At 38.7% G+C, this 24032-nt stretch overlaps 3 protein-coding genes across 5 annotated transcripts; 1 reads left to right on the forward strand and 2 right to left on the reverse strand.

The window, feature by feature from the left end:
* Positions 1 to 640: 640 nt before the first annotated feature.
* Positions 641 to 6028, forward strand: LOC134672854 (uncharacterized). Its single transcript, XM_063530807.1, has 3 exons — positions 641 to 1463; positions 2319 to 2653; positions 4912 to 6028. The coding sequence occupies exons 1-3, from the start codon at positions 671 to 673 to the stop codon at positions 4996 to 4998; spliced, it is 1215 nt and encodes a 404-aa protein (XP_063386877.1). The 5' UTR covers positions 641 to 670; the 3' UTR covers positions 4999 to 6028.
* A 122-nt stretch (positions 6029 to 6150) lies between these two features.
* On the reverse strand, positions 6151 to 13358 carry LOC134676971 (RNA-binding protein 5-like). 2 transcript variants are annotated; one of them, XM_063535356.1, is made up of 3 exons: positions 13197 to 13358; positions 10810 to 13074; positions 6151 to 8544 (listed from the first exon to the last, which is right to left on the reverse strand). In XM_063535356.1, exon 2 carries the CDS (start codon positions 13063 to 13065, stop codon positions 10810 to 10812), a length of 2256 nt encoding a protein of 751 aa, XP_063391426.1. In that variant the 5' UTR covers positions 13066 to 13074; positions 13197 to 13358; the 3' UTR covers positions 6151 to 8544. The 2 variants fall into 2 exon arrangements, with proteins under 2 accessions (XP_063391426.1, XP_063391421.1); XM_063535351.1 differs by having other exon boundaries at positions 6151 to 7771; positions 8507 to 8544; positions 10810 to 13358.
* Positions 13359 to 14848: 1490 nt separating this feature from the next.
* On the reverse strand, positions 14849 to 21772 carry LOC134677064 (uncharacterized). Of its 2 annotated transcripts, XM_063535515.1 has the most exons (6): positions 21668 to 21772; positions 21311 to 21383; positions 20531 to 20691; positions 19913 to 20059; positions 19409 to 19657; positions 14849 to 16459 (listed from the first exon to the last, which is right to left on the reverse strand). In XM_063535515.1, exons 3-6 carry the CDS (start codon positions 20651 to 20653, stop codon positions 16322 to 16324), a joined length of 657 nt encoding a protein of 218 aa, XP_063391585.1. In that variant the 5' UTR covers positions 20654 to 20691; positions 21311 to 21383; positions 21668 to 21772; the 3' UTR covers positions 14849 to 16321. The 2 variants fall into 2 exon arrangements, with proteins under 2 accessions (XP_063391585.1, XP_063391576.1); XM_063535506.1 differs by lacking the exon at positions 21668 to 21772 and having other exon boundaries at positions 21311 to 21443.
* Between the last annotated feature and the right edge of the window lie 2260 nt (positions 21773 to 24032).

Here is a 24032-nt window from a genome sequence, read left to right on the forward strand (position 1 = left end):
TGTTTAAAATAAATTATTTTACACCATGCATGAAATAAAGCACCAGATAATTATTACGAAAACACAGATAGGAGTTATTTTTAAACACAAGTTCTATTTAATAAATCATATGGAAATATAATAAATAGGTGAGTTGACTGTGACGTCACGATGTAATGTTTCATATAAATTCCATACTAGCAAATCGTTTTGACAGTTCTAAAAAAGTAACTGTTTTGACTAGTAGGAAAATACCCTATTAACCAATCGCAGTTTTACATTCGGCTTTCATTAGTCAACGTACTGTATTCGTTTATTGTATTCTGTGTATGTGCAATGTGAATCTAAAAATGTAAGTACCTACCTACCGCACGTTGAGGCAAAACGGTTTACCGGTAATCACAAGTAAGCGTTACCATGTTGTTAGCTATTAGGCCACCCAACACTTTCTAACACATGCAGTGAGTGAAAATATTAATTAAGTCGTCGATATTATAAAAACCATTCGGGACTATTCACTACACCCGGGTCCTAGTAGACGTATACTTACAAGCGAACAGAAAAATACCTACATGTGTGGTCCTAATTAATAAATGAAATACATTGACAAAGTGTTCATCTTGTTAAGTACTATATGAGAATATAATACACGTGTTAATGTAATCAAACGTTGTCATAGCCTATCATAATAATGAAGCAAAGTTTGTCCAAACTATTTTTCCTTGTTTGCCTATCCATCCCATGCAACTGTGGAATGATGATAAGAAACAACGCGCTTATGACAAAGATGGTATCGGATTTTCACACCCCGAAGAAGCATACAGTCGATATAATGCGGAACGTGCTTTGCAAGAACTTCCCCACCATCCCATGCGAACTCATCACGAAAGACGACGCGCTCAGAAATTTGGTGCAGAAAACCATAAGACTGCTGAATGAAAAGCAGCGAAACCTTCAAAATGTAACCACAACGACCGAAGAACAGACTGAATTCCCAGTTGTTAACAGCGATGAACTATCCCAGTATCTGGCAGTGGAAAACACGGGCTACTTCACTGATAACAACGAGCAGCGTATTGACTCACCCAAAACCGCATGGTCGAAAAACGCCAAGGGAACGCCACGAAAGGGCGTTTTTCCCAGCCATAAGGCCATTAAGAAGTACTTTCCACACAAAATTAAATATAAGGATAGAAACGAGATAAATGAAATCGACAAATCTCGGGAAAAGATGCCAAATTCCGAAGAATTACTTAAACTGGATGTAAAAAAATACGACCATTTCAACTATAAAAAGCCAAATAACATACTAAAGTGGCAGATAGATTACACCAAGCACGGGGATCCCAAGATTAATTTTAGTCAAGAATCAGACCAGCTCAGAGGCAAGCTGGTGAAGACCGGTTCAGACACAGAGAACACAGTCTATAAGCACAGGACTGGCGTACTTCATCCCAATGTTTACATCAAGAACAGTGCGAAAAGAATTCAAGAATATTAAGAAAATATATCATATAAGATAATTTACATTAATAACATAATTTACAACAGTCCACAAGACTATAATTTCCGTATTAGGACACGGAAAAACCTAAGAGGCTTATCAAGCCTAAAGTTTAATTGTTTTAAAATAAAACTGTCCAGTGGTCAATGTTTCTTAATTTTAACTGCCAGACAAAAAATAAATCAGGCACCTACTCCCCTACGCCCCTACCCTAATCATACATGTTTATATAATATAATAAAGAAAAATATTTTGCTTTTGGAGTAGCATGTTGTTAAAGAACGCTTAGCACGAAGAATTCCGTACATTGACCCGCCTGCATTTTGTATAAATATTTATATTGCTGTCTCGCCAGTCTCGCCCATGAAGCTTGTGGTCAATGTCACTGTTCCGAGCGGGATAGCACAATATAATTAAGCGCCTGCCATATAGGTAGGAATACTTTAATAACAACATTGAGTTTTTATGGTAATGTTTGTTCTCTGTTATCAAGAAAGTCTGTGCGGAAAGAGAAGAGTCGTAGAATGTATTGGGCCCCATACATTCCACGACTCTTCTCTTTCCGCACAGACAATAATTAATATGCCTAGATGCCTATTCGTAATTTAAGTAATGATTTCCAAATGACCTCATTAAAATATGCCTTGAGGCATGTGTATTGCAGATCGTTAAGCATTTTACTTTGCATTAGACTAATTAGTATTACTCATAAGTACTGCAGTCTTCACTTATTGTTATTAATTAAGTATCCAAAGAATCAAAACTAAAATTAAATTATCACACAAAGTCTATTATCTGCATCCCACATAATGATAATATTATCTTAAAACCAGAGCGGGTGTCAGCGGTTTGAACCCGTGCGCGCATCTCGGCACATTCCATTATTATTCTAACCTTCCTCGAAAGCACACAGCTATGTCGCGCCCTGTTCTGTCGTCGCACGTTCTCGATACGTCCACAGGAAGACCAGCGGTGCAACTCTTCACAGAGTTATTCAAGCAAAAGGGAGATACGTGGGTATCGTGGCACAACACCGTGACAACAGGCGATGGAAGGATCCAGTTTCCCTTCACCAAGGACTCCATGAGTGCAGGAACTTACAAATTGAAATTCAACGTGGGAGATTATTACACGAGGAACGAGAAAGAAACGCTTTATCCGTATGTAGAGGTATGTACTGATACAATTAACCACTCAGTATACAAATAGGTTAGAACTTTATTAATATGTTCTAAACATCTTTACAATAAAGAGACTTTTCTTGGTCCGACTCTACGGACCAAGAATAGTCTGCAGCGGATTTGATGTGTCATTTATACGTCATAATTTCATAGAAGTTTGACGTTTAAAATAACACGTGCACTGCGTCGTGCGTCGGCTATCAAATCCGCTACAGACTTTCATGGACTGGCTCTAAACATGTAAACAATCATAGTGAGTAGTAACATTTACATCAGCGCTACCTGTATCCTACTAGACAAACTAGGGATCTTATGTAACTGAAACTGCGCTTACCTTTTCTGTGGATTGAGTGGGTGATGGGAGAGCGCCATCTATTAAAAAAGTTATACATCGATATCGAGGGAACGATTTCTACAGTAAATTCAGCACTAATAGGTCAGGAAATGAATGCTCAAAAAACGTTGTAGAGGGAAATGCGAGGAACACAATTTTTGACTCCGTAACTTTGTTTGGACTAGTTAGGAGGTGAACATATCAAAAGTCCCCGGCTGTAGCCGGTGCTGGGGGGTAGAGGGGGAAAGAAGGTCGAATTTTTTGGTTTTTCTTTGATATCTTGGAAACTGCGTCTTAGCGACATGACTACTAAGACAAACCGAAAGCTGATAAAATTAGTTACAAGTTTTATCCAGTCAAGTATTTCGATATCTTGAATAGTTTTTGAGATACCCGCTCTTGAAAGTTTATTTAGGGATTTTAGTTTTATCTTGATATCTACATCAGTGAAGCTGTTAGGCCATGTTTGGTATCATTTTCGTGTAAATCGGGGGTGCTGAATTCATTTATGGTATCACATTGACACTATTTCGAAGTAAAACCAAAATTAAAAAAAATATATATTTTTAAATCCCTCTTCACGCTTAAACCGCTGAACCAATTTCGTCGAAATTTGGTATAGAAATAGTTTCAGTCTCGGCACTGGACATAAGATAGTTTTTATAACCAAAAGCATCTTTTGAGGGTGTGAAATGTGGGGTGGAAGTTTGTATGGGGAATCAATAACCGCTGAACCGGTTTAGATGAAATTTAGGATGGTATACATCTGTGATTTAGATGAAAATGATACCAAACATGACTTCAAACCTTACCTTAAGCAGTATTAACCTCAGGAATTCAGTTTCGTCGACGAAGTTGAATTCCCCCCATACTCCATTTCACAACTTTAAAGGGTGATTATTGAGATAAAAAGTATCTTATGTCCTGTCTTGGGACTTGAAATATCTGTATACCAAATTTCAATTAAATCGGTTGAGCAGTTTAAGCGTGAAGAGGAAATTAAAAAAAAAGGTATTTGTTTAAAGTTTATATGTTTTTTCTTAGGAATGGTGTCAATGTGATACCAAAAATGAATTCAGCACCCCCGATTTATACGAAAATGATACCAGACTCGGCCTAGCAGCTTCACTAACGTAGATATCAAGATAAAATTGAAAGCCCTAAATAAACTTTCAAGAGCGGATATCTCAAAAACTATTCAAGATATCGAAAAACTTGACTGAATAAAACTTGTAACAAATTTTATCAGCTTTCGGTTTGTCTTAATAGTCATGTCGTTAAGACGCAAAGTTTCCAAGATATCAATGAAAAACCAAAAAATTCGACCTTCTTTCCCCCCTCTACCCCCCAGCACCGGGGCTACGGCCGGGGACTTTTGATATGTTCACCTCCTAACTAGTCCAAACAAAGTTACGGACTCAAAAATTCTGTTCCTAGTTTTTCCCTCTATAACTTCTTATTGCTTGGCCTATAACAACTACTCTAAAGTGGGGCTTACTTTAGAAAGAAATAATATTTTTAACATTTCAATTTTAGTTTTAATTCTCTGTCGATAGATGGCAGTAAATTTACTGACTACAAAATTTACTACTTATATGAGAATAATCCTCGATACTATCTAATGTATCTATTCTCTTTGATATCATAACCTGACACGTTCGAGTAACTAAAATCCCCTCTTGGGTTAGGCCCCTACCTATACTGATCAAGAACTTGCATGCAATTTTCGTTAAATTGCAGTATTTGGTTGGTCGATCGACCGAATTTAATGTAGGTAATTAAATGCAGGTACAGGTGCTCTGTATGTAGTTAGCAATGTATCAAATATTGCATGCAAGTTCTTGATCCGTCTAAAGAGGATTTTCAATTTTTTTGTTAATTTGACTAAACTAAGTACCTATACCATTTTTCAGATTGTCTTCGAAGTGAAAGAAAACGAACATTACCACATCCCACTGCTGCTCAGTCCCTATGGTTATTCCACGTACAGGGGAAGCTAATCATTTTATGGAAAGTACTTTCGACTCTTTCGAGCGGAAGCCTAATTTCATTACCAAAGCTCCGGGGAAAACTTTGCACGTCATTATAATTAATAAATTATCGCTTGTTGCGTTCCTCATATCTCATATCCTATAAATCCTATTATGTCCAGTATTCACATAAATTTAAAAAGTACTTACATATGAGTCGCTTAACTTCAAACTCGGGTAAATCCATCTGTCAGACTATGCGATTTTGGTATTAATAAAAGGTAATAGAGTAGATATTTATTATTTTATTATTAATAATAGGGTCGAATGGATTTATCTGAGTTTGAAGTTAAGCGACACATATACCGTAGATCAGCGGTCGGCAACAAGCGGCCCGCGAAGCTCGCACTTGCGGTCCGCGAGCCTCCCTGGCTATTTTGTACGTAATATTGACAAACGACAATGTCTGATAAAGTCATAAATATTAACAAAGTGCGGCCCGCGTCAACTTCGGTAACTACTATTTGGCCCTTGGCTGCTAAAAGGTTGCCGACCGCTGCCGTAGATGATGACTACATCAACTGTCGCTTATCTTTGGCCTATTTTTTTTTTTAATTTATTTAGAACATTAAGCACTAATCAATGTGTAAATATAGGCCCTTGTATTGCATAAAGAAATCTTTATTGCACCGCACGACATTACCGCGAGGTAAGACCCATTAAATTAAAGTTAATTATTTCACTGTAATTCCATGTAAAATAAAACGAAACGTTTTTAAACAACGTCAGACTCGGTTTTTTTTTTCTTACACTTTCAGTCTCTTTTCGCGTAAATGCCTTACCGCGCTAAGAGAACTCGGACCTTTCTTCCCTCACCCCGTAAATAAATAAAACAATTTTGTAACCAAATTTTGTATAATTTATATTTGTACATGGTCTATTTTAATCTATCTACGGAGCGTTAGAAGCCTGACGGCTAAGATTTAAATTTGCAGTTCATTTAGTACAAGAACAATCCGCTTGGAGCGCATAAGGCAAGCCGATGATGCTAGCGCCACTTTTAAAACAACAATAGAAGCAAATGATTTACGAATATTAATACAGAACTATTACGTAAAACATAATCAAAATCTTGTTTTTATAATAAACTGAACCAGAGTAGCGTTAAATAGTCAAATTAAGATGTATAACAGAACTATGGAGTTAAAGTACATTAGGTAAATAGTTCATTTGTCAGTAACCTGTTTGATTCTGGTGCATTATCTATGAAAAGGGACCTTATTCTCGATGGCGCTTAAGCCGCAAAGCATCGCGCGGCATTGTATCTATACCGGAGCATCGTTAATAATGGCGTAAGCGCCATCGACAATAAGGTCCCTTTTCATAGATAACGTCACCTATATTCATAACAATCATTTTATTTGGTAATCTAAAGACGTGAACAACTAACAATACAATGCAAGATAAAGAATAATAATTACGCTAAAACTAGGTGAGCATTCCTGTTTTATTAATGGTAGGTAAGTCTGGCAAATGTACAAGTTAATTAAATTTAACAACATTAAAATTTCAATGGTGAATCCCATAAAAAGGTGCCTATGAAATAACAGTTTTACAAACTATACGTATTACGTAGGTACATATATAATTAATTATTAAACAGTGTTAGTAGGTCTTAAGTGCTTCATATATTTTAATTAAAATATGTTTTCGTGTTAATATTGACATCTAATTTTCTGAGTATTAAGGTCAAATATTAAAAATATATTGCTATTACTAAACTGTTTAAAATTGAGGTATATTAATTAACAAAACCGTCGTAATTAACAAGTAATTAATCTGCACTAGTACCTACACACGTCTTCGAGAAACATATACAAAAGATTCACTGACATTTTCGTTTACATAACACAACTTAAACATTATAATGATAATAAAACGCTTGAAAAATAGTTCATTAATTAAATTTGGAAGTTATATCTCTACATCCCACTTAAACAAGGGGAAAGATAACCTTCGCTAGTTAATACTTAACTGCCGAAGAAGAGTTATATGTTTTATGTTTTTCGAACGTATATTTAAATTTACTATTCCACGAGTAAAAATACATCAATTAATAATTAAACTGTATCAACCGTCCAGTGGCGCCCTTATTGGGGAACATTGTTTTCTAATAAACCAAATTTATTTATGTATAATTCAGTATATTGTTGTCCTACTGATTCCCCAACTTTAGGTCTTTGTCACATAGTTTTGCTCATTTGTTGCTTTATCAAATATAGGAAAAACGTGGCCACCATTTACCGTTTAGTTAATAAAGCAAAATATAAGCAAAATAATACTATGTAACAAAGACCAAGAGTTGGGAAATCAGTAGGACAACAATAATAATATACTAATTTATACATAAATGAATTGGTTTATATTTAAGAAAACACATTTCCCCCTTTGAGGGCACAACTGGACGGTCGATGCAGTCTTAAATTGGAATGAAGTATAATTCTAGTCATTATTATGTGCATAATGCAGCTTGCGAAGGTTATCCTTTAAATATTTTGCAGAAGGCAGAAGAATAGCATCAAGGATTCAACAGATTTGACAACACAAATAAATATGTTTGTAATGTATGTTTACATGGGTTGTTCAGTGTGTACTCTGACGTATCTATTGATGCCATACCACTGCAAAACAAGCCAGCAGCTCGCTAGCCCGGTATCCGAGCTAAATCACGTTTGTACATCGTTGTACAAATAAATAAACCTGCTCTAAACAAGGATTGGCGGGTCCTGGCGCTGCGCCGGTTCTGTAAGGTAAATGGTCAAAGTCGTCAGTAAAGGGCTTCACACTTGCACCGTTTTTTGCACCACTAAATATCACAGTTATATCACAGTAATGTTTATCCAGAGTCTATGCTCCGTCGCTGCTCGCTTCGTCCTCCGACTATTCTTATAATACCTTTTTTCAAGCTAGAACCTAGTTTAAATACTAGAACACAGATTGTATCACAGAACCACAAACTATATAGAACCCCAAATCTCCCAGAAATAACAGTGTCTTCAAATAATCTATATACCTTGTCGACGCAATATACTCATCACATCACTACTGTGTTGGATTGTAATTTAAAGCCGATTATCTTGAATAACTTATAAATGGCATCACGTTTATAATACGTTTATATATTAGATATTCTGAAATTAGTGTCTCAAGCCATTCATTATGTGCCATAAATGTTACCCTTTCTGTAAAATCCAACAATATATGCATTAATTTTGATCGTAGAGACCTTACTATATTACCTAACCTACGCCTTGATAGTCACGTTTTAGTCAACTCCGAATAATCATAATTTTGGAATTTCTTCAGCAATGAAGAAGGCAATGCAATGCCATGCCAATAACCTAATAACATAAACATTTCATTCTAGGGTCAAAACAAGATATATAGATTATTAAACAAACTAAGACATAAGAAGTATATGCTGTCAAGCCTGTGGAAAGAGATGCGTTAGACAAGTAAGCAAATATAATTTACTCACCGCGGTGCGCGGGCGCGGCACACGGGGCGGCTCGCCATCTAGCGTTTAAATCAGAATCACACAATTAGAGAACAATCAACAACACCGCGACCCGTCCGTCCATTTGGAAATCCGTCTTGGCAGGTTTCATAGACAATTAATATTGCAAGAGCTGTTAATAAAAATCGTCACACAATCCCTTTAGTGCCCAATATTAGTCTAATCAAAATCCCTTTTTACCAAGTGTCATTTGTGAACGGAAATTCATGAAATTTGGTACCAGAAAATTTATTAATAGACAACCAATTGTTTCGAATTTTGCATATAGGTAAAAATATTTTAATGATATTGATTATAAACCACTTTTTAGTTGCCTAAATGAAAACATTGACAGATGAGAGTTACCCAGCCTTCGTCAAAACTGTTTTGCTCTTTGTGATATTATTTTACGTTACTCGAATATTTGTTGACAATGACGGGAGAATTAAGTAAATATTTATATTAATGGAGGTGATAACCACTGTAAAATAAAGTGTTATGAAAAAACTCATTTGTCCCCAAATATGGCCAACTAAGATTAAGTGGATACATCAACTAGGTAAGCTAATTATAAACTTCAATAAATATTGTGTACCTGTGAGAAATAAGGCATCTTTTCTGATTGTATTTAAAGTATACAAATTAATAAACATAACATAACATTTTATAATTTTATAAAAATAAATTTATGTCTGACTCAGTTTATGGTAGGTCTAAATAACTGAATTAGTTTTGCGTCGTTCCTTATAAAAAAACTTAATGTCAATGTATCCACTTAATTAATATACAGTACAGTACTAATATAGAAAACAATGATATGACATGTATGTACCGAAATATGAAACCCAAATGTATAGTCAATAAGATAAACAGAAATAGCACCTAGAAAACTGTTCGCGCCTCAATCAACTACTTTATCATTTTTACTACCACCAAAATATAAATAGGAACTCGACGCAAGGTTGGAAAGGTAGTAGTAGCAGCGCGCTTAGCCGACCAGAGCCAGTTAGTTGAACTAAGGTAAATCGTCAATGGAACAACTCGTAGGAAAACGGTTAAGTAACAATGTATTTTAAGCATTGTGTGCAAATGTAGTAGCATAGTCACAAGGGCTTTAAATTAGCAAAATCCTAACTACTTAGCTTAGTCACTTCGTGTAGAGAAAGCCTTCAATATAAACATAAACGCAAAATATAAAGATTATTCTTAAACCACCAAAACTATGATCAAAACAATGATTTAACGCGTGTATAGATAAAAAAAACTGTATTTTTTTAAATAATTAAATTCATTACATTTGCATTCAAAGAAATTGAATTTTCATTACCCTACAAGAATATGATTAAGAAAATAAGCTTAACAATTTGCTAATTTAAAATTCCTATGGCTACGAACTACTTTATACTTAAGACAAAAAAATATATTTGAATGAATACAAAGTGCTCACGATCACGAGGAACCCGAAAGATTTTAGCCACGCATTTCCGAGTTTAAAATAACTCCGCGGCTCTCCTGCATTTTGCTGCAAATTGCATGAGTTTAGGTCAACTTTGCCAAAAAAAAAGTAAATGTAGGCAAAACTATGACTTAATCCATTCCAGTCCATTGTTACGTAGTCTAGTTTTTGCAGTTCTGTTTTTTGCAGTGCGGTTTTGTCACTTTTGATATGTTTTTAATTGTGATTAAGAGGAAACAGGACGGCCGTTTCACCATACAAACGTAGTCCCTATTTTCCTCTCTGGATATTGACATTATGGAAAAAAATTACATCAGTCAATTAATGTATATTAACCAGAGATATGCCCCTAAGTTTGACTTTATTAGACTTTTTGATTATGGTAAAAATTAAGAGCGAAAAACAGATTTCATACAAATGATTAAATACTCCTAACTCTTATATTAACTAAATATTCGATAGCTGTGGTTGATATACAATAATCTCAAAATATTTTCAATAATGTTAATATCCAAAGAGGAAAATGAGGACTATGTTTGTATGAAAAGGCGATTTCGCGCAGGTCCTCCACTTTCGTCTTCATTTTTTAACTAAATTCCAGAAAACTTTTTACAACATTTCAGTCTTTAATTATGATCAGGAATACACTGAACGTTAATATCTTTAGGGTTCCTCGTGAGCACGTTGTATATCTTTGTGGTCATGATGCTGCCCCTATTAATATTCAAAGAAGAGGTGTCAATGTATAAAATAATATAATTGCACTAACCTCAAATCCTGAATCTGTAAAAGAGTTATTAGTAGTAAGAAATAAATAAAGATAACCCACCTAATTTCCCTCCTCTTGACCGACGACTTCTTTGTACCGCGCAATCATAAGCTTTTTCACCGTGTCGCGATATGTCTCCCCGGGAGTAGGTGTGTAAATGCCTCTCTTCTGCCCAAGGCCTGCCAAGCTTGGCCTCTGCTCTGCCTCAATAGGAGCTATCCGCCCCTGTTCAGTTTTGCCCAAACCTCGTCCAGCTGACCAACCCATCTTCTGAAGCATTTTTCCTCCAATGGTATCAACAACGGATGGTGGTGGAGCGGCCTGTATGGGGGGCTGAATAGGCTCTGGTGGCTCATACCTCTTTCTGACTGGTGTCTCATCCTCTCCGAACTTCATTCGGCGCTCTGCTGCACGGTCTCTATACCCATTCATCTGTGGTGCTGAATCACACTGTTTCCTATGTGCTGCAAGATTCTGCTTATGCAGGTCTGAAAGAGTCTTGTGCTTTGTAAGAACCTCTGCAGAAGGGAACTTTCTTTTACACAGTAAGCATGTTAATTTTGTCCAGTCAATAATGCCATCATCATTGTCAAACGCCGGTTCTGTTACCCTCTTCATCAAAAACTCATCAGGAGCAGCTGGGACTACAGTTGGGGGTGGGGATATTTCCCTCACATGTGTTAATGACGGCCCGGCTCCAAGCACTGAAAAGCCAATGTCTGCAGAGCCCTTGCTAGGCCCTGTGTCTTGAGGCTGATCCATAACATAGTTACTCTTTGCATTTTCCTTCTTTTGATTCAAAGTTCGAGCCCATCTTTCCATATCTTTGGCTATCTTTTTAGCAACTTTAACTTTGTCCTCTTTATCTTTTTTCTTTTTCTCCTCCGGCTCTTTAGTAATAGTGTTATCAGTGGTGACTGTTGGGGGACTAGGCAGCTTAGGCTGATCAGTATTTTGTGTGGCTTGTGTAGCAGCAATATAAGTAGAACTAGTGGCATCCCAATACATATATTGATTAATTTGGCTATTGTAAAAGTACTGTGTGGTTCCATCATAGTACAGACCTGAAGAAGGATCATAGTAGTACCCAGATGTCTCATCATACATGAATGTCCTTACATCAGGAGCATTATACACTGTTGTTCCATCACCTGTGGGAGCCTTGATATTGGTTACTGCTTGTGCAGCTGACGTAACAAATGTAGGGACCGATGGAGTCCACGTGAGCTGCCGGGCCTGAGCTGCTGTGATAGCTGACTGGGCAACTGCTGCCGCAGCATTAACTCTGTCTGCTTCAGACAAAGCTGAACTGTTGTTGTATGTGGTCATCTGAGAATAATAACTAGAATAGTCAACTGGATTTGGAGCAGGTTTTGGAATCTTCTGGGGCTCATTGTAAAATGATATCAAAACTTCTCGGCTATCAATCTCAAGTGGAGGTGAAAGAGTCATCAATTCAGAATGCGCAGCAGTGGAATCTGCTATAGAATTAAAGTTTATATATGCGAGGCACTTTGACGCTCCAGTCAAAGTTTCTCTCCCTATTGTGATCCCTGCTATAGAATCTAAAATAGCCTTTGAGCATCTCTCTTTCAATGCCTCTAATATTTTTTCTTCAGTTGTTAAAGCATCTAATCTTCTAAACAAAAGCCTTTTTGTGATACCCATGCCTTCTGTCAAGCCATGCCTCTCAGCATCAGCCCCATAAACTGTCCCTTCTGATCGCTTTCCATTGCAGTTACGTCTGTAGCATATTTGGCGCCTTTTAAAATTGTATGAGCCACATTTACAAAACCAGTCTCCCGGGGAGGCATTGACGGCTTGCTCATCCTTGTTATCATACGTAGAGCTGACACTGTCGGGTTCGCGGCTGGCGGAGCGGCTACGCGATCGTGAGGTGGGTGGTTCAGGTGCACTGATCTTTGGCGGAGAAGGAGGTGCTGGAATGTCGCAGTCGCGTTCCCGCTCGTGGCGGCGCGGCGAGTGACGTCGTGATCGAGAGCGCGAGCGGGAGCGCGCACGTTCGTGACGGTCCCGCGAGCGCCCGCGTCGCTCGTCCCTCTCGTAACGTTCGCTACGGTCGCCGCGATCACCGCGGTCGGTGCGGTCGCGCCGGTCACGGTCACGGTCCCCGGTGCGATCGTAACGATCAAAGCGGTCGCGGTGGTGGCGAGGAGACCCTCGCGAGCGATCAGGAGAATCGCGGCGCATGTCCCACACGGGCGAACGGCCACGCTTCGCCCACGGGTCTGGCCGATCCTGAGTCTCCCACCGCGAGCTCCGGTCACTGCGGTCGTCTCGTCCACGCCATGACATCGCTAATCCCTGCGAACATCCACATAGATCAACAAACATTACTCACGAGCCTTCCCACGTCGCCGTCGCCGCCGATCCAATGGAGCCCTAAAAAATTCTTCGATCAATGACCCCTTCCACATTTTGTTTACCTGTAGTAGTTGTCACTTGGTTTAATGTATTGTGATTCTGGGCTGAGACACGAAAATTCCTAACGCGGAAGCAATTAAGTACTGAATTCCATACATTTACTGTTACTTAAGGCAATAAATATTTTATTAAATTCCCTTTGGCAGACAAAACGAGCAAGATATCGCCATATTGATTTCTTTTTTTTTTACTAACTACGCAGAGCGTATGCGTATCTGCGTTTTGTTTCATCAAGAAAATCTGACAGAAGGTTTAAGTAGACTCATACAGCCAATAGGGGATATTAATGCAATGTTCTGCCGCCAGAGTGCAGCACTACCGACTCTAGTAAATTCATAGACTAACTCATACATACTGCCTTAATAAACTGTTTTTTGACAAGTTTTCACAGACAATAAATAAAATATGACATTGATGCATCAAGGCGGTTTGTTAACAAGGGCCTACCGGTAAACGCGAAAATCGAAATTAAGTTATATGCCTCTTTATCGCTCGAATTTGCAAAAGTGATAGAGAGGTAGAAACCGAACTTTCGATTGTCGTGTTTCACTGTAGGTAGGTCATGTGATTGACGTAGTGACGCATGATGTGTCATTGATGTTTGTTTACTGTATGTACTAGTTGTGCCACCTACGCAGAGCCTTGCCTAATATTCCCTATTGTGCGCCTTTTTCTACCATCAGTAAAAAAGGCGGCTAATTTGAAGAATGTAAGTGCGAAGAACTCTTCACCTAAATTACGGAGATAAAACGAACACGAGTGTGTAGCGGGCTCAACGTGAACATGCCTGTAACTATGTGTTCTTTAGTAAGAAATAATATTGTTCCCTGATTTTACGATAAAATAATTCCTTAATTTCTAAAGTAAGAATTGCGAATATAAATAATATTCTATTTCCAAACTTTCAACAAAAATATTGCAATCGGTTGAAAACCGCATGAAATGAAAATCTGAAGTCATGTCGGTTGCATTTGTTCACTATTTAGGCTGGCCGCACACGTTCGGAATCCTGATCAGGAACCCGAATTGAGAATACAGATTCGGAATTCCGTAAGCATAGCGCACACATTCGATTATTTGCATTAGGAATTTTCTTAGGGCCGCAGACGCACGGAATTTTCTGTACGGGATCACAGGTGCAAGCGAGACAGCACTATGTATATGTATAGCCACGTCCCGTACACACATGTTATTCCGTATGGAAACCGAATGAGAAATTCCGTCTGTTTGTGGCGAGTCAAACAAATTATACGTAGGCACTGTATTCGGGATGACGTCATTCGATTTTTTTCCGTTCTAACCACCCGAGCGCACGGCTGCGCTTCGGAACAATCGTCATGTATTATTCCCGTTCGAAAAAATACAGAACGTGTGCGCCTGTTCGAACATTTTGTATGAAAAAAGAGCATTCCGGTTTCCAAATCTGTTCTATTACTTCCATCCGTTTCTTGATCAGGATTCCCAACGTCTGCGGCTAGTCTAGCTTTCGACATGTCGGCTGCGATGCCTGCGATATGTCATCTCATTACAATTATTGCGCCATCCCACCCTAGCCCACCCAAAGAGAATACATAATCACTATGAGCCCACCGTTTGGGCTAGCATGGTGAAACAAGGTAAGAAGAGGAGGAAATGAAAATATGATACACAGGAATTAAAATAAAACTATGTATTCCAATGAAACAGCTTTTTGTTAAATGTATAATACGCTAATAAGAACAATTTATAAAGTACGAATTTATCAACTGGTTTACATCCACATCTAACGCAGCAGTGGCAACTGAACATCTTTTTTAATACAGTTGCTCAAAAAGTGCTACTTTACGTAGCTGTTTAGCGTGCGGAAAGTTGGTTATCTCGAACTAGTGCTTTTTACTTTTCCAATTTTTTTAAATTTATACTTGTTCCAATTCACGACTACTTATTGATGAGTGTTAATATTAGTTTCCTTTAAACGTCGTAATCAGCATAAAAACCTACCGTTAATGTAAGAATACGAAAAATATTACATATTTCATATTTAATTACTTACCTCTTCATCATTATAACACGTTTATTTTTTAATATTCAATATTGAAAATTTCGTTCTTAATAAGATGACTGAATGGAACGGAATAGCTGTCAAACGCCCATAGATATAATATACTTAAAGACGACGTCTAACCGAGCTGTCACTGTTACCACTTTTGTTTAGTGTACGACTAACAATGTTTTTCTTATTTTTTCGCAACTGTATTAAAAAACGTCGTTCGATACACGTGCGGAAATGTCATTCTTCACTCGTCCCGAGTCTTGCCACTCGCCTGCGGCTCGTGGCAAGATATCTCGGTACTCGTGAAGTAATGACATACCTTCCGCACTAGCATCGAAATGTACTATTTTGCAACAAATCAGGACAATTTCACAGTCGGTTAACTTATTAAAAGTACGTTCAAGCGTAATACATTATTTAGTCATGAGTATATGCCTACTCGATAAACTTGAACTTACTATTTTATAAATGTTCAACAACGTATTTAATTGTAATTTTTGGAAATGTAATAAATACAGGTAATCTGTAGTACCTATATAACATTGGTCTCCAATCCAAACTAAGGCGCAGGGGCCGCATCTGGCTCGCTAACGTGCCAATTCGCGTCGCGAAAAGCCCCAAAGTCCATCCATCTGACCCGAGAAAAAGAAGCGTCCGTCCATGATCGTGGCCCTCGGATCAAAAGATTTGACTTGGAAACCTCTGGTAACCTAAGTGTGCCAGTGCCAGTGCCAGTCTTAGCTTCATACTCGATTTCACAGCTTGGTTCTGCAGTCGCATTTGTTGAAGCATGGAAGGTGTATGTTTTATTTTCATCATTATTGAACAACTTGTCTGATTGGCTTGATCACTAACATAAAAATGCGTTTTCACGAACACGAACATAGCCTTCAGCTCAGCGCAACGAAATGTGTCTAAAGCCACCTCCACACTCGTGCGCGAATCGCGACGCGTAGCCGAGAACGCGAGTGTGGAGCGGGCTAAACGCAGTAATCTGGCATGCCATGCCTTCCAATCGTAAATATTAGCATCTATTGTTTGCTAGCTTGGACTAATTCAAGACATTTTGTGCCTCTTCTTGGTCTTCGTTTGAGTTTATTCCTGTTGACCTGTGAGTAGGTGTTCACGTAGAGTGCAAATTTCTCGTTCAATGTTTTCACGAGCAAGCGGCTCAAGGAACTCGAACTCTGGTGTGTGATATAGCTTAGGGATCTGTGAGAACTGGTTCAGGACCTATAACAGAGACAAACATTTCTAGTTAAGGTGGTTCGCCTAGGTTACTCAAAACTTAACTCTCGCTAGATGGCACCACTTTTGCAAAATTTCAGGTTTTATTTTTTTGTGAAATGGTCATGGTATTTGTATACTTAAAAGTATGTTTCGCGCACTCTTTAAATAAATATTGAACTATTAAAATAAACATTGAATACTTCATTGTGCAAAAACCACCTTTTTAATTCGACGGAGTGTTGCTGTCACGCTTTTTCCTAGTATTACTCACACATACAAACAGTGTTTCCGTGATCCTTGTAGTAGACAATTTCACACAACGTTAAGTATGTTGCAATAGCGTAACGGTATGTTCGTGGAAATACGTGCAAGAGGATTGGGGTTCAAGACTGGTGCGAGTAGGTAATTTCTTTTTGTTTCTCCTTTGTGTTATCTTACCTTTAAACGAGCAATTATTATATATATGTTACTGTAAAAGCCCGAAGTACGGCAAAACCTAGGTTTTACGGCAAAACCTAGGATTTACCGGTAAAACCTAGGTTTTACCGATGCCGATCAGTAAAAGCCCGAAATGTTAAATCTTACTAGTTTACTTCGGGCTTTTACCAACACCGATATGGTAAATCCTAGGTCTTACCACGGCGACCGGTAAAGTTTGAATCATGCACTGATTCTTGAGATTATTAGATGAAAGTAGGTAGGTTTGGATCTCCCGGTTCTGCTGAAGGTGAAAGAGAACTCTACTAGCCTGCATCGGGGCTAGGCACCCAGGTTTAGGTATAGTTAACTTTAAAACCGAATCTGCAGCATGCCACTGTATTGGGTAATAGAAACGCGTTCCGTATGTGTTTCGCTTTCCAGATGACCAGGGTGCCTAGCCAAGGTGCCAATGGTTTACGCTCCGTAGCGACCGAAGCGCAGCCGTGTCTGTCGCATTAATATGGTAGAGTGATAGAGAGAGGTATTACCCTAACGTTCGCTACGGTGCGAACGACTGGCATCTTGGCTAGGCACCCAGATTTAGGTATAGTTAAGATGACCGCCGAATCTGCAACTGGCCACTGTATTGAGTAATAGAAACGCGTTCCGTATGTGTTTCGCTTTCCAGATGACCAGGGTGCCTAGCCAAGGTGCCAATGGTTTACGCTCCGTAGCGACCGAAGCGCAGCCGTGTCTGTCGCATTAATATGGCAGAGTGATAGAGAGAGGTATTACCCTAACGTTCGCTACGGAGCGAACGATTGGCATCTTGGCTAGGCACACAGATTTAAACGCTTTTTAAAAATCAAAAACTATTACTTATGAAAGCAGAAGAATATAAATGATCGTATTTGATTTATAATTGTTACATATTTGCCGTAACTTATTTTTAAAATATGTTTTTCAATGAAAAGACACGTCAAGATTGTTTACCTTATTTCTAATGCTAAAAAAAAACAAACTATAAGTAATAATAATTGTGTTTTTCATTCATAGACAAAATCCATTATTTTTAACCACAGGAAATTTTATACATTTCTTTTTTATTGCAGTGAGGATGTCCTGATTGTAAAAATAAGAGAGATTAGGTAGAGTATAATTTCAAATTTTCTTTGTCAAAAATAAACGAATACGTGTAGCCCATACTTAATCAATCGATTTATGATAATAAGAAAAAACCGGGCAAGTGCGAGTCGGACTCGCGCACGAAAGGTTCCGTACCTACCAATCGTACCATAATGCAAAAAAAAAACAAAAAAAAAGCAAAAAAAAAACGGTCACCCATCCAAGTACTGACCACTCCCGACGTTGCTTAACTTTGGTCAAAAATCACGTTTATTGTATGGGAGCCCCATTTAAATCTGTATTTTATTCTGTTTTTAGTATTTGTTGTTATAGCGGCAACAGAAATACATCATCTGTGAAAATTTCAACTGTCTAGCTATCACGGTTCGTGAGATACAGCCTGGTGACAGACGGACGGACGGACGGACGGACGGACGGACGGACGGACGGACGGACGAACGGACGGACTGACGGACGGACGGACGGACGGACGGACGGACGGACAGCGAAGTCTTAGTAATAGGGTCCCGTTTTACCCTTTGGGTACGGAACCCTAAAAATTAAATAAAAATGAAAAAAACAATACGAAATTTAGATGTAACAAAAATACAAAAAGTTATGTTCCAGCATACAATGACTGGGGATCGAACCGGGAATCTTCCGTTTGTAAGCAAAAAAGCGACTGTTTGCATAACACGCCATGATAGTTCTTAGCTAAGCTGACGAACTTCGGGTACTTATTCTCGCTTAGGTCAATTAAGTACCTGTCAAACGTCAGTGTCAACAAAATTGCACTAAACATGACGGCACTCCAAATTCGCGCCGTGGTCAGCCCGGCAACGTCGGAAATAGTATGGCAACGTCGCAAATGTATCTGTATACGACATTTGTGACACACACATACGTAAAATTGATGAAAATTTAACTATGATTTTTGCATGATTTCTGTATGAAACATTGTTTTCCTGTTAATTTCGCGCAAAGGAATATTCGAAGGAAGATAAATGCGGAAATATTTATGTACTAATAGTGTGTAGTTACTTAATGAGCTTTGATTGAATTTTGTATGAAAATCGAACCACCTTAAAGTAAACTTACAAAAATAAATGATGAATGACACTAGTGCGAAAGACACGTATATGTCCACTGTAAATATACAAATTAAACTTCTACTTTTTTCAATTTCGCCATTGCCTTGTACCATTTGCATATTTTTTTATTACAACTAAATAAACTTTGTGTATATAGTAAATTCACATTTTGCACACTCAGTTACGCGAAATTTTCCATCGCAAGTTTCACGCGGCACGCCTAATATTTAATCGTATCTAATTTCCTGGTAACATCTCCACTTAAGACACTGTCCCAGATTTAATTGCCTTTGGTCGGTAGATATTTTTTAGTTACCTTAATCCTTAGTTCCACGTAGTTCTTATTGCTCATTGCTGCGTACTCTGCGCGGACCAGCTTAGCGTGGGCCTCGTACTCTTCGCGGCTGGCTGCGAGGATGGAAAGCTCGCAATCTCCAAATAGCTGCAGGTCTCTCAGTGGCGCCGGGCCCGGCGTGCCGCCGCCCGGCGAGCCCGCACCACACGCTCCACACCATGCCGCCTCGTCGTCTGTCAGCAGCGCCAGCACGTATGAGGTCAGGTCTTGCTGGAAATATAGAAAGTTTGATAAATACTTATGTTGTTCTCAATACCTGTTAAGAATAAAGAGGTTACATTGTAATGAGAAAACCTATTTTGTAACAGATGTTAAATAATCTTCTTGTATGATATCTATGTCTGTGTGATTATCTAGATAGGTAGCTGATATCTGTGTGATTATATAGATTTAGTCTAGCGAGCGCGAACATGAAGGCGCGAGTTAATACTATATATTGGGTGGAAATTTGGTGGAAATACTTACAGATTGTGGATGAAGGCGTAATAAATCTGCCAACAGGCGTACGGTGAGATCTGTAGGTGTGTGTCTCAATACTATAGCCAATTTAAACGCCGCAGGTTGGATTACATCATCTATGCCTTTTGCTAGCAAGTTCTGCCATACCCCAGCCTGCAAACGACGTATAAGAAAGTCACAGATTAAGGAAGAAAACAAAATACGTAGAGTAAGGCCCAGCTAAATTGGCAGCGATTTTGATAGTCCAGACTGTGAAAATGTTATTTATACGTCATACATAATAGATTTTTCACGTTTAAAATGAACTCTTGCACAATCCGGGCTGTCAATATCGCTGATACCTTTGCTTGGTCTAACTGTATAACAATGTATCTATGGGACACAGAGAGAAAGGCTTTTATATAATGTGTGGTTACATTTAGACTTTGAGCCCCCTCCACACACGTGCGCGAATCGCGACGCTAAGCCGCTAACGTGAGTGTGGACTCGAGTTTGAGCATCCACAAAATCGACGTCACACTCACGTTCGCGGCTTCGCGCCGCGATTAGCGCACGAGTGTGGAGGGCGCTTTGTGTTTAACTAGTAGAATAAATCGCAGAATGAAAGAGAAGATTTATACGCACTTGATATGCAACGCAGTTGCGTAGGGAGTGCCAAACAGTGTCTGGTGGTGCAGTGTCAGAGATGCGGGTCCAAGCGGCATCAGCATCGGGGCATACCAACACGCTGCATGCCGCACGCCACATGCGTGCTGCCGCGCAGCCTTCGCGCGCGCCAGCCGGCACTGTTTATTATAAGTATGCGTGTTTCCAAGGTGTTTGCTATTGCCTCAAATTATTTAATGCAAAAGATGAATTTAATTCGTTGATCGTACTTCGCTTCACACACCTTACAGAATTTAGTAATTGATGACTCAGTTTTCAGTTTGACTCACCGCACATGGGCGGAATTTTCCATTCCGTTTTCGTACGGATTGACAGGTGTGAACGGGACGTCGCCATACACATGCATAGTGTTATCTCACCCTCACCTGTCATCCGTACGGAAACCGAACGAAAATTCCGTATGTTTGCGCTAAAGGTTAAAATCTTAACGCAAATAATCGAATGTGAGCGGTACGCATCGGGCATCTCTATTCCCGATTCGGATTCCTGACCAGGATTCTAAACGTTTGTGGCCTGCCTTAGCCAGCAAATTATGTATCTAAAATCGCATATCATTTGTTGCAACATTTGTAGAAACCCTATAGCAACAAGTCTCCTTAAACTTGTCATTAATCAAAACACTTTGCAGCTGCTTGTCTTTTCTGTTTTTAAAATATGAAATTACGCATCGCATAGTTTTTAAATAAAATAGTTGAAGTACTACTTAACCAAGACCGACCGAATATATCAATGACTCACCTCCAGTATCTGGTTCTTTCCACCATGCCTTCGCCAGCTTGAATGAAATATGGCCGTGAAGCCAAACCGTCGGCTGTGAATCACATGAAATAATAATAAAAACTACTATATCTACCATTCTCAGCCAACAACAAAATCATACTTGCCGCATATTTTCATTTGCATAATAGAAAATCGAACAACTTTGACAATTCGTATAATAGGTATCATTTAATACAGTGCAATAACAAAACGCACTGGAAGTCGGTCAATTGATAAAGGTAAGAAAGAAAGATTACTTGTAATTAGTCAAGATAGGTAGCTTATTGCTTTATTTATGTAGAAAAACAAGTTCTTTATTTTATGAAGATTACTCACTTAAAATTCACAAGGTAATGGATGGTTTAAATCGTGTTTGGTTGAAAGAAATTGTTTGTTTGATTACAGCGAACGAGGGGCGCGCGCGACTGTCATGGTCGCCGAGGCGCCAGGCCTTTCTCATTGGGGAGGCCTATAGTGCTGTAAAGAGCTCGATAGATTTTTCGATAACGTGGAAACTTATCGCTAACCACTCCTCGTTGTCAAAATAGGTGCCTACTGATCTAAATATGCGAAGAGTTATGGTCCCGTAGAAAATTTGAATTTTGCGCCTTTTTCTACTGGCAATAAACTTGTTTGACCATAGTAAGGTGTATTGGGTTAGGCATGGGTTAGGTATTCGGTTAACACGAAGCACTTCGTTCTCTTGCAAGTTTGCAACCGTTGCCAACCGCGTCTACCGTAAAAATCTAAGTACAATAGAAATTTCATTATCTGTCTCTGCAATCTCTATCGGTAGCTGAACAGTATAGCAAAACTTTCGTTCCTCACCAAAGCCAAAGGTGCTTTTAGACCGCGAGCCACGAACAGAATCCATGACCAATCGCCTCCCGGGTGATAACTCGTATAAGTCGTATATATTATGGCTATGTATGATGATCCCTCATGGACGTCAGCTGGCGCTCCATTGGTGGGTTGAGGAATGGCAGCCACCGAAACATGTAAAAAAATAAAATAAATTTTATCATCGCCTCCCGTTTCATACTTCGTCAGAAGATAGTTTAGATGTTATTATAAATAAAAATAACCGTCAGCCGGTTGTATAGCGGTGGAAACACCGTCAGCTACTTGCATAAACGTGTAAAAAATAAGCGCTGTAGCTTTTTATTATAGCAATAACTAAATCATGAAACTTTGCATGTATGATTTCATCAGGCATTTTAATAAACGCTTTACGGATTTGCGGACATGATCAACTGACGGTGTTTCCAACGCGATACAACCGGCTGACTATTTTTTTAATTCATGATATGATCTAAACTATCGTCTGACAAAGTATCAAGCGGGAGGCGATGACTGACGATATTTGCTCCTGGCCCGCGGTCTATTTGATATGCTTAGTGTATGATGCATAACTTCTTCTTCCTCGCGTTTGTCCCGGCTTTTTGCCACGGCTCATGGGAGCCTGGGGTCCGCTTGACAACTAATCCCAGAAATTGGCGTAGGCACTGGTTTTTATGAAAGCGTCTCCCATCTGACCTTCCAACCCAGAGGGTATAATGCATAACATAACGCAGGTACTTACATTACACACCTAGTTCACCATCAAAGTGCATATAGGTATAATTAGTTCCTACATCCATAAAATGCCTTTATTTTCATTATAAAGTATTCGTTTAAGATTAAGCAAAACAAGTGATACACTTCGGTAACCTTAGAATAAAAGCCTAGAAAATTACATACCTACATACCTACCTAGTTACGAGCAACTGAAGTTACCATAGAAATAGGATGAAATGACAGGTAGGTATGTAGTCGTTACAAGGTCTTCTTATATAATTGAACCTACTATCGCTCTTTCACTTGATTATTTATTGCATGTACATACCTAAGTAATATCGAAAGAGATGGAGAGAGAGAGTTGTATTCTGGCTTCACTTTTTGACAGGTCGGCATTATAGAACTATTTTCTAGGTTTTCTTATTCTGAGCCTTTAAATAGTTTAAATACCTTTTTTACACTAGGTATCTAGACAGTGTGACATTGAGTGATAAGTATGAATATTTTTGGTTATCGACAGCTGGAATTATGATTCTTCGCATCACTAAAGCTCGGGGGATGGAGAAGCAAATACCAGCACGCATGCGCCCCCGCGCGTTAACCATTTCCAATTACCAATTTAAAAGTGTGTTAACGAAAAACACTCTTTATTTCCATGGTGCTATGGTTCTGTTTATGTTTACAAGAAGAACTCCACAAAACCGTGTTTTAACCGACAACGTTATAACGTTGTTAACGTCACAAGACTCACAAGTGAGTAATTCTTCAAATTCTTGTGCTTCGTTCCAACGTGTCGGGAGCCGGTGTTGCTCGAAGATTATTTGCATAGTAGCTACGAAGTAAGGTTCAATAGGTATGTACTTTAGATTAGATTAGCATCTGTTTTATTCGCGTTTTCATTAGCATTTCCGTAAGTTAATTACGAGAGTAAGTATGTACCTATAATTAAATCTAACGTTCCCAATAATGGAAACGATAGGGCGATTGGTGCCGAAGTGTGCCTTTATAATCTTTATGATTATGGTTTTAGCGCCAACCACTTTTTAAGGATCTGTAGAAAGTTACTACAGGGTGGTATTCTAGCTGTCCAATTTCTTTGTCCAATATGCATTGCATCTTACTCTCTTATTAAGCAAAATGTGAG

This window comes from Cydia fagiglandana, chromosome 2 (assembly GCF_963556715.1).
Source record: "Cydia fagiglandana chromosome 2, ilCydFagi1.1, whole genome shotgun sequence".
NCBI classification, from domain to species: Eukaryota; Metazoa; Arthropoda; class Insecta; order Lepidoptera; family Tortricidae; genus Cydia; species Cydia fagiglandana.